The sequence below is a fragment of the Chiloscyllium punctatum genome, chromosome 38 (genome assembly GCF_047496795.1).
Source record: "Chiloscyllium punctatum isolate Juve2018m chromosome 38, sChiPun1.3, whole genome shotgun sequence".
Classification (NCBI taxonomy): Eukaryota; Metazoa; Chordata; class Chondrichthyes; order Orectolobiformes; family Hemiscylliidae; genus Chiloscyllium; species Chiloscyllium punctatum.
In genome coordinates, this window is record NC_092776.1 from 24,482,439 (window position 1) to 24,498,619 (window position 16,181).

At 39.7% G+C, this 16,181-nt stretch overlaps 1 protein-coding gene across 4 annotated transcripts in view; it reads left to right on the forward strand.

Moving 5' to 3' along the window:
- Positions 1-16,181, forward strand: part of nrap (nebulin-related anchoring protein) — a 101,605-nt gene that overhangs the window by 34,558 nt on the left and 50,866 nt on the right. For all 4 annotated transcript variants that reach the window (XM_072557386.1, XM_072557388.1, XM_072557387.1 and 1 more), the window contains 6 exons: positions 2,349-2,447; positions 3,597-3,701; positions 10,454-10,561; positions 12,432-12,539; positions 12,971-13,168; positions 14,147-14,251. In XM_072557386.1, the coding sequence (XP_072413487.1) occupies positions 2,349-2,447; positions 3,597-3,701; positions 10,454-10,561; positions 12,432-12,539; positions 12,971-13,168; positions 14,147-14,251 (723 nt within the window). The remainder of the gene's footprint in view (positions 1-2,348; positions 2,448-3,596; positions 3,702-10,453; positions 10,562-12,431; positions 12,540-12,970; positions 13,169-14,146; positions 14,252-16,181) is intronic.

Sequence of the window (16,181 nt, forward strand, 5' to 3'; positions counted from 1 at the left end):
GGGTGCCATGATTTACTAAAGAAATTGAAGTTCTTGTCAGGAAGAAGAAGAAGGCTTATGTGAGGTTGAGGCATGAAGGCTGAGTTAGGGGGCTTGAGAGATATGTTAGCCAGAAAAGATCTAAAGAGTGGAATAAGAAGAGGCAGGAGGGACATGAGAAATTGTTGGCAGATAGGATCAAGGAAAACCATAAGGCCTTCTATAGGTATATCAGGAAGAAAAGAATGACTAGAGTAAGATTAGGGCCAATCAAAAATAATAGTAGGAAGTTATATGTGAAATCTGAGGACATAGGGGAAGTGCTTAATGCATACTTTTCGGCAGTATTCGCATTGGAAAAGGGCGATGTTAGTGAGATTATGGAGATACAGACTACTAGATTAGGTAGGATTACAGTTGACAAAGAGGAAGTTTTAGCAATTTTGGACCTGAAAATAGATTAGACCTCCGGGGCCAGATGGGATATAGCCTCGGATTCCCTGGGAAGTCAGGGAGGAGATTGCAGACCTGTTGGCTTTGATCTTTATGTCATTATTGTCAACAGGGGTAGAGCCAGAAGGCTGGAAGATAGCAAGTGTTTTTCCCTTGTTTAAGAAGGGGAATTGGAACAACCCCAGTAATTAAAGGCCAGTGAGCCTTACTTCGGTTGTGGGGTAAGGGGTTGGAAACGGTTAGAAGAAGTAGGATTTATAATCATCTGGAAAGAAATAATTTCTTTAGGGATAGTCAACACGGTTTTGTGAAGGATAGGTCGTGCCTCACTAACCTTATTGAGTTCTTTGAGAAGGTGACAAAATAGGTGGATGAGGGTAAAGTGGTTGATGTGGTTTATATGGACTTCAGTAAGGTGTTTAATAAGGTTCCACATGGTAGGCTATTGCACAAAATGCAGAGTTTCTGGATTGAAGGTGATTTAGTGAAATGGATCAGAGATTGGCTAACTGAAGGAAGAAAGAGGGTGGTGGTTGATGGGAAATGTTCACCTTGGAGCTTAGTTACCAGTGGTGTGCCGCAAGGATCTGTTTGGGGCCACTGCTGTTTGTCATTTTCATAAATGATCTGGATGTGTGGATGGGTTAGTAAATTTGCAGATGACACTAACGTAGGCAGAGTTGTGGATAGTGCCAAAGGTTGTTGTGGGTTACAGAGGGCCATAGATAAGATGCAGAGCTGGGCTGAGAAGTGGCAAATTGAGTTTAATGTGAAAAAGTGTGAGGTAGTTCACTTTGGAAGAAGTAACAGGAATGCAGAGTACTGGGCAAATGGTAAAATTCTTGGCAGTGTAGATGAACAGAGAGATTTCAGTGTCTGGTGCATAAATCCCTGAAAGTTGCCACCCAGGTTGATAGGGTTGCTAAAAAGGCATATGATGTGTTGGTATGTATTGGTAGGGGCATTGAATTTTGGAGCCACAAGGTCATGCTTCAGCTGTACAAATCTCTGGTAAGGCCGCAGCTAGAGTAGTGTGTGCAGTTCTGGTTACCACATTATAGGAAGGATATGGACGCTTTGGAAAGGGGTCAGAGGAGATTTACTAGGATGTTGCCTGGTATGAAGGGATGGTCTTATGAGGAAAGGCTCAGGGAACGGAGGCTGTTTTTGTTGGAGAGAAGAAGGCTGAGAGATGACTTAATCGAGGCGTATAACATAATCAAGGGTTAGATAGAATGTACAGTGAGAGTCTTTTTCCTTGGATAGTGAAGGCTAACATGAGGGGACATAGCTTAAAATTGAAGGGTGATAGATTTAGGACAGATATTAGGGGTAGTTTCTTCATTCAGAGTAGTAGGGGCATGAAACGGCCTGCCTGCAACAGTAGTAGACTTGCTGACGTTAAGGGCATTTCAATGGGCATTAGACATACATATGGATAATAATTGAATGGTGTAGGTTAGATGGGCAACAGATTATTTTCACTGGTTGGCACAACATTGAGGGCTGAAGGGCCTGTACTGCACTGTAATGTTTATTTTCTAAGTGCTAAGAGTAGGGTGATTGATTTTTGTTTTAATCCAGGGCATTGTTAGGATGTAAAAGTCTATCAGGAGCAGTGGTGGAAACTAAATAGATGTTAAAACAGAAATGGATAAATATCTGAAAAAGGTAACTGTAGAGAACAGTGAATAGCATTAAATAGGTAACAGAGTCAGACAGCTGCCATAGACATGATGGGCCAAATGGTCTGTGATATAATACCATAATTCTGTCATAACGGAGAGATTGTTTGGTTATAGAATACTTGCATTAATTTTCATTAATTATTATTTGATATTTATATCTGGCATCCATTGTCCCATTTTGAAATGACTCATTTTTATATTACTTTAAACTTTTACCTGTCCTTTTAGATGTACTACAGACAAAAAGTGGATAAGTTGAAGTATGCATCAGTAACAGACACTCCTGAGATAGTACAAGCAAGAATTAATGCACAGCAGCTAAGCAATGTAAGTCTTGAAAGTACCAACCTTTATAACAGCAAATGGGATGGCACGCATTACCTAGGATGGTACTGCCAACAATATGGATGTGTGATTGCTTTAAAATTATCCATTTTAATGGAAGATTTTTTGAAAGTGATATTGCAAAGATATCCTTTAACCACAGGCTGATTTTCATTTCTGGCAAAGACTTTTGGAAGGAAGAATGTACAAAAAGAATGTTTACCACCATTATTTCTCAATTTGGTGGTTATGTTTAGTGTATTGTATTCTTTATGTAGTTTAATTAATAGAGAGGGATGCGGGCATCGCCGACTGGGCCTGCATTTATTGCTTGTCACTAGTAATCCTTAAAGGTGATGATGAGCTGTCTTCTTGAACTGCTGCAGTCCATGTGCTGTAGGTAGACCACAATGCCCTTAGGGAGGGAATTCCAGGAGTTTGACCCAACGACAGTGTATGTTTCCAAGTTAGGATGGTGATTGGCTTGAAGTGGACTCTGCAGGTGGCGGTGTTCCAATGTACCACTGCTCTTGTCCTTCTAGAATGAAGGGTTGTGGGTTTGTAAGGTGCTGTCTAAGGAGCGTTGGTGAATGTATGCAGTACACACTGCTGCTACTGAGCATCAGTAATAGAAGGAATGGATACTTGAGTGTGGTGCCAATCAAGTGGGGGCTGCTTTGTCCTGGATGGTGTTGTTGGAGCTACACCCATCCAGGCAAGTGAGGAATATTCATGGTCACACTCCTGACTTGTACCTTGTGGACAGTGAACAGGCTTAGTCACTCGCTGTAGTACTCCTAGCTTCTGACCTGCTCTTGTGGCCATTGGATTTATAATGGTGAGTCCTGTTAAGTTTCTGGTCAATGGTAATCCCAACGCAGTTAATAGTGTGGGATTCAGTGATGGTAAAACCATTGAATATTCAGGGGCAATGGTTAGATCGTCTGTCTCTTATTGAAGTTGGTCATTGCTTGACACGTGGAGTGAATGTTATGTGCCAATTGTTGGTCCAAGCCTGGATATTGTCCATGTCTTGTTGCATTTGAGTATAGATTGTTCCAATGTCTGAGGAGTCACAAATGATGCTGAACATTGTACAATAACTCCACTTCTGCCCTTTGCTAAACCTTTGCCTCTATTTGTCCCTTATAGTTGAATTATCGGGCACAGTATGAAAAGACCAAAACCCAATACACTTTGCCTCTTGAAGTTCCTCATCTACTTAAAGCCAAGGCTAATGCTGAACTGTACAGTGATGTGAGTAACAAAACCTAATATCAATTTTGAGCTTGGTATTTGATTGCAAGGATAATTTTATTATTTTGCTCTTTAATTTGATTGTTATCCTTCTTGTCTTGATAATCTTTGAAGTTGCCAGTGTTGTAAATATTACTGAAACTTTTCAACATAGTTGGGTTAAAATCACAAAAAGTATTTAAGATCCATATTCCTCTGAACAGCTTTGGGGGGGTGGGGGGGGGGGGGGGGAAGGGGTGGGGGGGGATGGAATTAGTGCACTAGAAGTCTAATAGAGAGTAAGGTTTAATGTTGGTGATGAGTATCATCCAGCAGCTGGGAGACTGCTGGGATTGCTATGTTTTTTCCTTCAGGAGGCTGTGCTGTTTCAAAGCAATCAGGTACATAACCCACACAGCAACAGCCTCCTATTGCATGAAGCACTGAGAATGGCAGGAATCCCATCCTGCAAGGCTAAAGACTGAGCTGTTCTGGCAGCTCTCCCATAGCAGCAGCACCACTGGGACCCATGGGCCTACAGGAGGCTTCATTGTTGGATCCTGGAAAGTGGGGAGTGTAAGCAGGATAGAGTGATTGGGAGATGATCTCCAGTGGACTGAAGCAAGGTCAGGAGATTGACTTTCTGGAGGATCACTCTCTCAGTGCTAGGTCCTTCAAATGGTTATGCAGAGCCTCAGAATGAAGGATATTCCCCCCTTCACACACCTCCACAGTTGGCTGCAGGCAAAGCTGACAGGGCTAACAGTGGTTTGGGAGTCCACTAATAGTGGTACGATGAGGTGGTTACTTAAAGGCCTCAATCAACCTCTGGTCAGGAAAGCCACCCTTCACTCCTCCCACACAGATTTGTCCTGTGAATATGGCTCAGTGAGTGACTGGTTTGTTGACTATTTGTTTTGTTGGCTGAGCCACATTACAATGCTAGTGATGACATCTTATCCAAACTAGGTTGGACTGGAACACCAATTACCTTTTATATAATTTGGGCTGGGGTAGGAGAGCACTGCCATTCACACACCAGCAGAAACAGACCTTTTCAACTTTCTTCTTCCGTTTTATTTCCTTTGAAGCATGGGCCTTGTCCACTGACAGCACCAGTAGGTGCTTTGTTTTCCCTATGTCCTTCCACATTGCTGGCATTTATTTCTGAAAGGACTGCTACATGCATGATGTGCATTTTTTTTGTGTGCACTGTCCATTTTCAGCTGTTTTTGCAGGTCTGTAATTTTCTCCAGCATTGGTTTGGGCTCAAAGCAATGTTTCTGTAGCTGCCGCTGCTGTGCCTGATCTGTTTAGTATGCATGTCGCACCAATTCTTATACACCAACAATCTTTGCGTGGGAATATTGGTACAGAGTGTATAGATCATCCTGCTTCCTTCCATTCTCCTCTAACTCTTCATTCATCTGTGTGAATTGAGCAGAGGTTTGCCCGAAATAATTCTTCTTCACACAGACTATACCCATGTCTGGATTTATCCTGAACTCTTGGTTCAGCTTTTTCCTCTTGAACTTTTAGTTGTATCTTCACAGCAGAAAGCTGAAATTTTAGCTCCATTTTTCAGAAGCAAGTGAAGTGTTTGATTCGTCTTTCCCCTTCAGTTCTATGAATGTTTCTTGAATATTTTCCTACTATTTTCATTATCTTTGTTGTTTTAATGATTCTACGTGTTGTGACTAGCGCAAGGTTATAACATGCTGGTTTATCTATAAAACAACAACATTGATTGATTGGTTGTACCTGTTCTGCAGTACTATGCTAAACCTTTCACATTTGTAGGTTATCTCATGTCTTTGGGCTTTTTTTATATGTATGGACTTTGCAGAGGTAATATAATGACAGTTGCAACTGTGGCAATCTGTAATAAGTTGTCATTATCTTCTGATGACAGATACTTATGACGTTTGCAAACAGATTAGAGCTTGTGATGACATTGATGTTTTCCATGAGTTTGACAGTCGGAAGCATGTTTACCACTCATTGCCTTGTCATGTACATAATCTGATTCTGGTTTGTCAGTCACGTCATGTGTATGTCTCTGGTAGGATACCATTGTAGCTTGAAGATTCTGTGCATGTGGTCTATTTGGATTAGTGCACAGCTTTTTGTAACATCATCAGCCTTTGTTCATTGCCTCTGCAACAGCCTTCTCTGCGACATGCTTTGCATGTTTGATTGAAAGATGGTCATTTTCTTCACATCTTCCACATAGTTTGCTAAATTTGGATGTTCTAGGCATTATGTAAGCCATCTAGTTGATGCTTGGAACCTGCAAGCTGCATTGCTTGCAAGGATCACTTTGTAGTTAAGTCCACCCCTTGGTAGCTCTTTGAGGATGTAAGTTTGTTTGGCAAATCTCTGTGGAAAATTTCTGTAGGGTTGGCTAACATCACCAAACCAACAATTCTATTTGCTGAAACCCCATCTATAAAATCACAGTGTGCCTTTCTCCATACCTCTGCTCATGGAGTGATCTATGTTGTCTGTACACTTCTGTTTAAATTACATGAATCATAGCCAATTAATATTGAATTTTTACTCTGACTCTGAATTTTTCTAATGTGGTTCTTTAGGTTTTGGGGATCTTTTAGCGCCTTTGGCAGTTAATCTTCATGTGTCAAGTCTGTGTAAACTTTTATTATCAGTTTCTGAGCTATCTTGATGGCTTGTCTTTCCCCCATTGGCAACCCCAGAATCTAGAAAGCCTAGCTTTGAATGCTGATTTAGCATTTTTAATTCTATTAGGAGGTCTGCTGTGCCCCAATTTAGAGTAGGGAGTTTGTGGATATTCTGAAAGCGTGCCTTTAACATTTCCTTGTGTGCTAATGATCTGGAATGCAGACTGCTCCTTTGCCTTTGCCAAGAGAGTTAAATTGACTTTCTGATTAGGATTGTGTTTTGAACATACTCTGATATAGTAGCAAAGACCTCAGAGGGTTTATTTCATGTACATTTTTTCCTTATTTTAATGCTGTTAATCATATGTTTCCCCTCTAGATTAACTTGCATGTTGCAAGCTTGAAAAGCTTCATTGGCATACTTTGCTTTGAGCAACGACATTGTTCACCTTGTTATGTTAATGATAATGGTCTGGTGATCAGTTGCTCATCAGGGATTAACAACTCTGTGGGTTAGTTTATTTAAAACAATAAACACATTGTAAGTTATGAAGCAAACATTACATTAACCCAACTGGTGGGTGTGTGTGTGTGTAAAGCTCCTAGACCAATGGCAGGATAACTGCCAGGTAGATTTACAACATTGTATGCACACACCACATGGAATTCTTAAAGTTGAGGTACACATATAACAAGAGTATTTGAATTTAATTGAGGGGAAAGGAAGCCTGGGACAGGTGAGGCCTCCAGGCTATCTTGTGGAGCCTTGAGGTTTTTACTTCCACAGAACCATCACCTGGTGGGAAGATCCCTCACTCCAGCCCCAAGTTAATATGCCACTCCTGCCCCGTGAACCCAATTTACATACTTAAAGAAGGCCATTCTGCTTCTGCATGGTGCTCATGTTTACTCAATATTTAAACTAGCAGTTACTTCTAACAAGTCAGAATGCTGCATGGTACCTGCCTGTCCCCACACAATGTGGTTGTAGTTGGGTAGGAGATGCTAAAGTTTCCCCATTGATTTGGAGCACAGGATCATTTTGCCTTTCAATTAGCTTTAACTGTTTGCTATATTTGGAACTTTCATAAAATTTGAATTTAAAACTAAATCTCAGAGAATTTGATGAATGGGATGGTTAAATATTGCTAAAAACCGATTAACTTATAGTTTTGACTCCACTTATTTTTTACTGGCTGTTTCATATTAGAAGGAATCATGATTATACCTATTTGCTGTGTTTTCTTGTACACTGGCTGAGAGAGAAGAAATGCTCAAAAGAGGTTTTTTATTTGTTCAAGGTAATTATATTGTATACTGAGTAAAGTATTAAATCCAGCAGAATCTTGTTTGATATTGCAGTAAACTAACATTTTTGTTTTACTTGTGTGGTGATATTATTGTCCGATCTCCCACCTAGCTAGGCTGGCCTAAGACTAGCAAAGGTACAAAAGGTATCCATCCTGGTGAAGATGAGAGGACATAGCAGGAGATATTCTCTCCAGTCTTTGCAGTACTGAAACAATTGTCCATATTGCCATCACATTTTGTGGTTGACTGGATCTAAAGTGCATCTACCTGCCTCTATGTTTACGAGCTGAGTAAGATGTAAATCTGAGTGAATATTTCACTTAGTGCCTGATAAATAGCACTGACGGTTCCTCACTGTCTGTTGATGTGATGCAAAGTGATGTTTGACTAACAAGAGACCAGAAGATGGCAGCCTTATTCTACACAAACAGCAACTTTTAATGTTTGTTATTCCCGTTTGTTCAGTCCCTGCAGCACTTACCAATTTCCAAGTTCTTTGGTCAAAAGGTGCTCCACTATTTAATTTAAGTTACTGTAACATCCATCTCAGCAATCTGACTTAGTTTGCATGTATTTTTCAGCAAAGTTCCATTTAGTTGCTTTTATATTTGAGATTTTTCTAACATAACATCGTTTCACATTCTGTTTTGACTGCAACAAGATTTGAATTACCGATCTCTGTTTTTATGTTAATTACATCGCATTCAGCATACTGGTTAACCCAGATGCACTAAATCCGTGGGGCTTTTCAAATATGTCAGTTCACCAAATAGGTGCCAACTATGGTTTAGTACTGGCATTGCCATCTCTCTGTCAGGTTGTAAATTTACATCTCCCTCCAGAGGCATGAGCACCTCCAAGTACTGAGGGAGTATAGTAAGCACTGTAGGTCACAAAAAACAAGCTCTTGCCTTCCCACTTGGGAGGAATTAAAGCATCCCAAGGCACAATTTGGCCTTCTCCCTGGAATCATAATCAATGGTTACCTCAGCCAACAACTTGGGAACAATCATTATCATATTGCCATTGGTGGGAATCTCCTGTGTGCAGTTTAGTTGTTATATTTTGTTCCTGACATTATATTAAAGAGTATGGATAGAAATATTCCCTGCTGGAGACGGTGAGAAAGGGAAATTATTAGTGAGCTTTCACTCTGCAGAGCTTTTTGCCCCCTTCTCACTGTTGCTGCAGTTAAATGCCGAGTGAGAATATCCATAGGTGACTTTCTTGACTAACGGGAAAGAAGGCCCTTATGTGGTCAATTAATGGCTACTGTAAACAGCTTCAGCTGGCCACCTTTTTGGCAGGCAAGCAAAGTGGCTGGTTGTCCAACTGACTGAGTGCTTCCCATCCGCCTCCATTTAAGGCTTGAATTGCTCATTAATGATGACGTACCTGCTGTTGCGTAGGTAGATGCTTCCAATGCTCACCTGCCTTCACCAAGATCATCCATATTTGCTTTTATTGCTGTCATCAAACTGAATTCCATAGGACCAGAAATGTTCCATCTTACTATTCCATCTCAATTCATTAACTGTATAACTCTCTTGGGAATCAGATATACTGGAAGTGATGGGTAAGTTTATCGGAAAAGGAACAATAAGATGGGTTAGTGTTTTAGAGTACATTAGATTACATTAGATTACTTACAGTGTGGAAACAGGCCCTTCGGCCCAACAAGTCCACACCGCCCCGCCGAAGCGTAACCCACCCATACCCCTACATCTATATCTACCCCTTACCTAACACTACGGGCAATTTAGCATGGCCAATTCACCTGACCTGCACATCTTTGGACTGTGGGAGGAAACCGGAGCACCCGGAGGAAACCCACGCAGACACGGGGAGAACGTGCAAACTCCACACAGTCAGTTGCCTGAGGCGGGACCTTTCATCAGAATAGTGCTGACTGACAGACTGTAGATCTTAGTATTTTCCTAAAATGCGACTCAGTCAAGATGAATTGTGAATGAGTGAACCTTCCAGTGAGCAGCACTTTGTGAGTTAATTAACTTTGAAGATTCCACTTTCTGTCCTCTCCCTGGCGACTAGTGTCAGTTGTGGCTCCTATTGGAAGCATTTTTGCTTCTGTGTCCAGAAGACTGTGTACTGCGCTGTTGGGAGGTGCAGAAATTTAGATGAAGTGTTAAACTAAAACCCAATCTGCTCCTCCGATGGATATGAAAGATTCCATGGTACTATTTCGGAGAAGTGCAGGGGAGTTATCTCAATGGGCCTGGCTAATATTGATGGTTCAAACAACATCACTAACAAACAGATTCTCTGATTATCCTCACAGTGCTGTATCTGGGAGCTTGCTGTGTGTAACCTGTTTCCTGTGTTTTCAATATTGCAAAAGTGACTGTACTCCAAGCAAATCTCATTTGCTGTAAAGATCTTTGGGGCATCCTGAGATTGTGAAAAATCAGGGTTTCTTTTGATGAATACCAGTGAACAAAAATGAAAATTGCCCTTGAAATGCTTCTTAAGAGTTAGCACTGACTGTAATTGAAAAGAGATATATACAATATAGTTAAGGAGCTCTTGTAGTACAGCGGCAGTGTTCCTACCTCTGGGCCAGGAGGTCTAGGTTCATCCCTCAGCTGCCCTAGAGATGCAGCAATGCATGCTTGAGCAAGTTGATTAAAAATTGAGAGAAGCTGTATGGTTCATTTTGGGTTTGCTGCAAGAATTCTGTGTTGCATTCCTTGCTGCAATTTCTCAGATTAGTTACTTTTGATTTAAAGGAAGCTGCTGCTTTCTCAATCTTACATGTACACATATATGTATAATATGTAATCTGAGTAAATGCTGTGTCCTCAGATCAAGTACAAAGAATTCTGGGAAAAGAATAAAGGCAAGGGGTTTCATGTGAAGTTGGATTCGATAGCCCTCTTAGCTGCCAAAGCCTCCGGGGAGCTGGCAAGTGATGTAAGTTGCTGCTTTTCTCTCTCATCAGCTTTCGTGAAACTATGTGCAAACCCGTTTCCATTGACACTGTCGGTTTCTTTCTGTCAGGCATGCTATAGTGCAGGTTAATAAAAGTTAATAGAATATACTTCAAGTTTATAAAAGATTGACAGTAGATGAAAATTAAATGAGTGCTGACAACTAATTATTGTTCAGTCTAGTCAGTAAACCTCAAGATTCCCATGTGCATGGGAATATATTTCTGGAAGAGAGTCATTACAGCAAAACACATTTTACATCCACGATTCTGTGAAAAAGTTATCAAAGCTGCCCACACAAAATCTGGGTCACAAGTTTCTGACTGGCTCAACGTTGTGATAAAATAGAATATAAGATGATGGTTTCTGTACGTGTTCAAAGGATGATGCGTGATCTAAATGAGTTGCCTAAAATGATAAAAGGTTGGATGATGTAGGGAAACTATATTTCCAGATTGGGCAATTCGCAAAGTGACAAGATCTTAAAATTAGAGTTAGACCATTTACCAGGAAAGCTAGGAAGCATTTTTTTGAATAAAAAGCAATTGGATATTTGGGAATATCTACCCCAGAATGCTGTGAATGTTGTTTAAATGCATTTTTTTTCTTCAGGTAATGTTTTCAAAGCTTGTAGATCAAAGGCGGTTAAATGGGGTGAAGGTATAAGTCAGGTTAATGTGATTGAGCTCATCCCACACCTCAAGGGAATTATTTGTAATCTTGGATTTCTATTTGCCCCATATCCTCCCTATCATATAAAGTGCTTTCACCCATCTTGGCATCATCATGACTTTCCATCATGCCTCAGCCCTGTACATTTGAAATCCTCATCCATACATTTGATGTCTTTAGATTTGATTACAGTATTCCAGTGCTTTCCTAGCTAGCCACCTATCATCTGAGCTCTGTAAACCAACTTCTCCAAAATTCTGCTTCTCACACCACGTTCCTCTCACCATTACCCCATCCACACTGACCAACATTGATTCACAGCCAATAAAAAATGGAAGAAACGTGGATGCTATTGGAAAAGCTCAACAGGTCTGGCATCATTTGTGGACAAGTCAGAGTTAATGTTTCTGGTTGAGTGATCCTTCCTTAGAATTGATTTGATTCCAAGCCCTCCAATGACCAGGTTTCAGCCTTACATTTAAATCCTTCCCTGCCTATCTGTAACCTCCTCCAGCATTCTAAATGCTCTAGTCCTCCGATTCTAGCCTTTCATGTCTCACCTGTTCTCTTTAGCTGGATATTGGTGACAGGGCTTTGCTCACCTCGGTCTGAAATTGGCTTCCTAAATCAATCGGTCTTCTTCTCCTCATTTAGTGTATCTTTGACCAAGCTTTTGCCCACCCATCCTAATTTTTTCCTCTTTTTTTTTAGACTTTCTGCACCACCACCCCCTTACCCCTTACAACCTTGTGAAGTGCCTTGGGATGTTATTCTATGTCTGAGGTGTTTTATCAGTTCAAATGGTTATTGTAATAAAGTTTCCTAGCAGAATGGCCTGTTCAACTTCAAATGCACCATATAACTTCCAAAAATAATTTGGTATATTCTTAGCATCAGGCAGCCTGTACACATCCCAACATGGAACAGTCTAGGAATGATAGCTTGTGATATTAATGTACAACACTTAATGACATTTTGTTCACCACTATTTTAACTTTTATTAAATAAATAGTTTCATGCCTTGACAGAGTATAAGGCAAAGAAATATCATATGAAGGCAAACGATCCTTTCCAGGCCCATAAGATTGAAAGTGTTTAAATAATTTATTTTAGCTCTTTATCACCAGCCGACTGCTACATGTTTTAATTTAATTCCTTTCTTTCTCTGTGTTGTTTGAAAGATAAAATACAAAGAAGCATATGAGAAAACCAAGGGCAAAGCAATGAGAAGCAAAGTATATGATTCGAAGACTCTGCATTCTCTGCGGGTTTCCAAGATGAGCAGTGAGGTACATTAGATAAGAAAAATCAAAATCCCATTATTTACTTTAGCTCAATATGCAATTTAAAATCATTATGGATTAGCACATTAGCCATCAGAAGCTAAATTTCCCTTCCAACTGACATTGGATTCTGTTTTCACTACTCATGATCTTTTACTTTTTTAAAAGAAAATTACCATTTTATATAATAGATAGAAGTTAAAATTTATGGTAAGTTGACTGTGTTGTTAAGTTAGTCATTCATTTATATATTGGTAATCTATAACCACAGAAAACATATATATCAGAATATGATCTAAGTTACTCTAAAATGTTGTTCATTTTATCAGATATTTGTAGTTCACAATTCACTGCCTTCACACTTACTGGTATTACATAGATACAAGTTGTTGTTATTGTTGTTCAAATGGCTAATTTTTACTTTTTGTTTACAACAGGTAGAGTATAAGAAAAACTTTGTGGAAACAAACACCAAATTCCACCTACCACTGGATATGGTCAACCTGACACATGCCAAGAAAGCCCAGGCATTGGCCAGTGACTTGTATTATAGGAAGAGGCTCCATGACTATACATTGGAGCCAGATGACATGAAAGTGACATGGGCAAAGAAAGCGTATGGGTTACAGAGTGAGGTGGGGCTAAGATGATTCAAAATTATGTCTGATTTGTTTATTTAATCCTGTACGTCTTAACGAATTATGTCTCTTCGTTTTGTAGGCTATTTGCTTTAAAGTTATAGGTTGGAAAGAACCTAATTATATATAATTTTTAAAAACTGTTGGAAATGCTCAGCACATCAGGGAGCATCTGTGGAGAGAATTAACAGAGAATTGTGTACAGCGTTAACATTTAAGGTCAATCCTCCACGAGAGCTGGCAACATTTAGAGATGTATCAGTTTTAAACAGGTGAAATGGGGGAGGGGGGAAGAAGAGGAAAAAGGAAGGAGGTTTGGAGACATTAAATTACAAAAGAGCTGGAGAATCGGCACCTAAAGGGAATGGTAATGGGACAGGTAAAGAAACAAAAGGTATGCCCAGGGGAAGTGTAGATTGCAAAAGATTATACTGAAATAGGTCTTACTATGAAGGAAATTGTACTCCTACCAAGTAATTAAAGGCTAATACAGCCTTATTTTCTTACCTTTTAAATATTTCTCAGTGCTGCCCCTTCCTGTCTTTCCTAATGGAGTATCTAAAGCTGGGTAGACTTTCAGCATCACCCCCAAAAATGAGAGATCTGCTTGTGTAATGCTCAATAGCAAGCTGCTTGACTATGGAAGCATTAAACTGTTTTATACATATCATTCTAGCAAGGGTCACATGAAAGTAGTTATGATCTGGAAATTTTGCAGGGCTGCTGGGACTATTTGCACTGGGATCAACTAACTCTGCACTGGTCAGATCAACTAATGGTTGATTATTGAGTAGTTCTGTACCAAGAGGTACATATATCTTGCATAAATGTCTTTAAAAAGATTTATACTGCTTGAATACTGCATGGAAAATCATTTTGTTTTTTGTACCCTTTAGGCAATGATGTTTATAAACTGGGTTTTATCAACATTAACAGCATAACAGAAAAGCCATTTTATTAATCTTTAAATTACAGCGCAAGTACAGAGCAGATCTGACATGGATGAAAGGTGTAGGATGGGAGGCAGAACGATGCCTAGATGTGGAACAGGCGAGGAAAGCTGGGGACATCCTGAGTGAGGTGAGAATACAAACTGACCAGGACTAAACATGTAATTTTCTGTTATATTGTGTGACTTTAGTCTTGACTGAATCATGTCCTCTGATAGGAATTCTGTTTGTTCACGGAAACTCGTGAGCAATTATTTCTCAATTTGTAGGCAGTTAAACCTCTGCCATCACAGTTGATAAATGGATTAGATTTGTACATCTGTGTTAGTAATTAGCACATTAGCGGATTTGCATGAATTTTCTTTGCTAATTTAACAGAAGTGTTAAGAGAAGTGTTACGAGAGCTTACTTTAAATGAGTTGACACTTTTAACGAAATGGCAAGCCTTAGAAATGGTGTGCAAACATGTTACCAAGTTTGTTATTAATATTGCACATTATACAAATAAATCACACTACTGAGAGCACTAGGGACTGGCTGTGTTCCACAAGATATCTCGATTCCCTGCAATGACACTGATGAATATTTCGCTTCAGGTTACTGGGAGCAATAACCAGCACTAATTTATTGCATTATCTACCAGATCATCTTAACATGTGACACAACATGTCATAGTAACTGGGGAACAATGAGACAAGTAATAACTGATATAAGCTCTTAAGTAATTTTAATTGAACTACTATACCATATTCCTGGTATAAGATTAATAATTTTGGAATCCACGAACATTCTGCGGTTAAGAGAAGGGCAGAACCTATGCAATGGCTAAATCGGCCATAATGTATTATCAGGTGAGAATGAAGGGGAATAATTCTAAAATTGCTGAATTGCTAACAGCTGGATGTTTGAGTAGTAAAGTGAGTCACATCTGGAAGATAGTAAAGTCTGTCTGCACTCATGTCAAGTGTCTGAAACTTAGAGATATTTCTGCCTGTCAGAACTGAAACAGGCCATAAGTGAGTTCAATTTCATGTTCTATAAAACATCCACATTGTGGGTTAAACATAGATTCATAGAATCCCTACAGTGTGGAAGCAGGCCATTCAGTCCATTGAGTGCACACCAGCCTCTGAAAAGCATCCCACCCAAACCCACCCTCCTATCCTATAAACCTGCATTTCCCATGGCCAATCCACTAACCTGCACACCTTTGGACTGTGGAAGAAAACTAGAGCAAACTCACACATTTACAACGAGAATGTGCAGGTTATCCACACAGTCACCTGAAGGAGGAATCAAATCCGGATTCCTGGTGCTGAGAGGCAGCAGTGCTAAGCACTGAGCCACCATGCCGCTCTAAGCAGTGTGTCATGAGATCGAATACAATGTAGGATAGATTTTGGATTACTTCTGCACTGTAAATCTGGCTTTGCAGTTTAGATTGAGAAGATGCTGTTGAAATAAAACAAGATAGCCACAAAAGTAATGGATGAGCACAGCAAGCCAGTCAGCATTTGAAAGAGAATGATAAGTTTTAATATTTCAGATGTTCTTTCATCAATTCAATCAATGTGTCACAGCATAAGCAATTTTGAAACTATGCATTTGGCTTCTATTGTATTTTCAAGTCCAGAATTTTGAAATACCAGTTGTTCAGGAAGTGGCTGCTTGATTTGAATACCAACATGAGTATTTTAATAGGGAATGGTTGCTAGATTCTTTAGTTTACCAATATCCTGCCCAAGATTCAGAGAGCAGTCAAATCAATTTATATTGCCCCATGCATTGCCTTAACTGAGAAAGGGGAACAGAAGCCTGATTGTATCACATGCTTTCATCTGAAAACAGCTAATGCAAATGGAGCCGATTGATCAAGTGTCAGAATTATTCATAAAAGATGGAGCCCCATTCATAGGCATGAACAAAAAACGCACAAATATACTTACACAGAGACAGTGAATATATTTTTGATTAAGATTTCAGTTTTATCCCAGAGAATTCGTCTTTTATTTAAGAACAGTTGGAGAGTTTTGGTGAAGCTGTGTGATGACCATGAAATT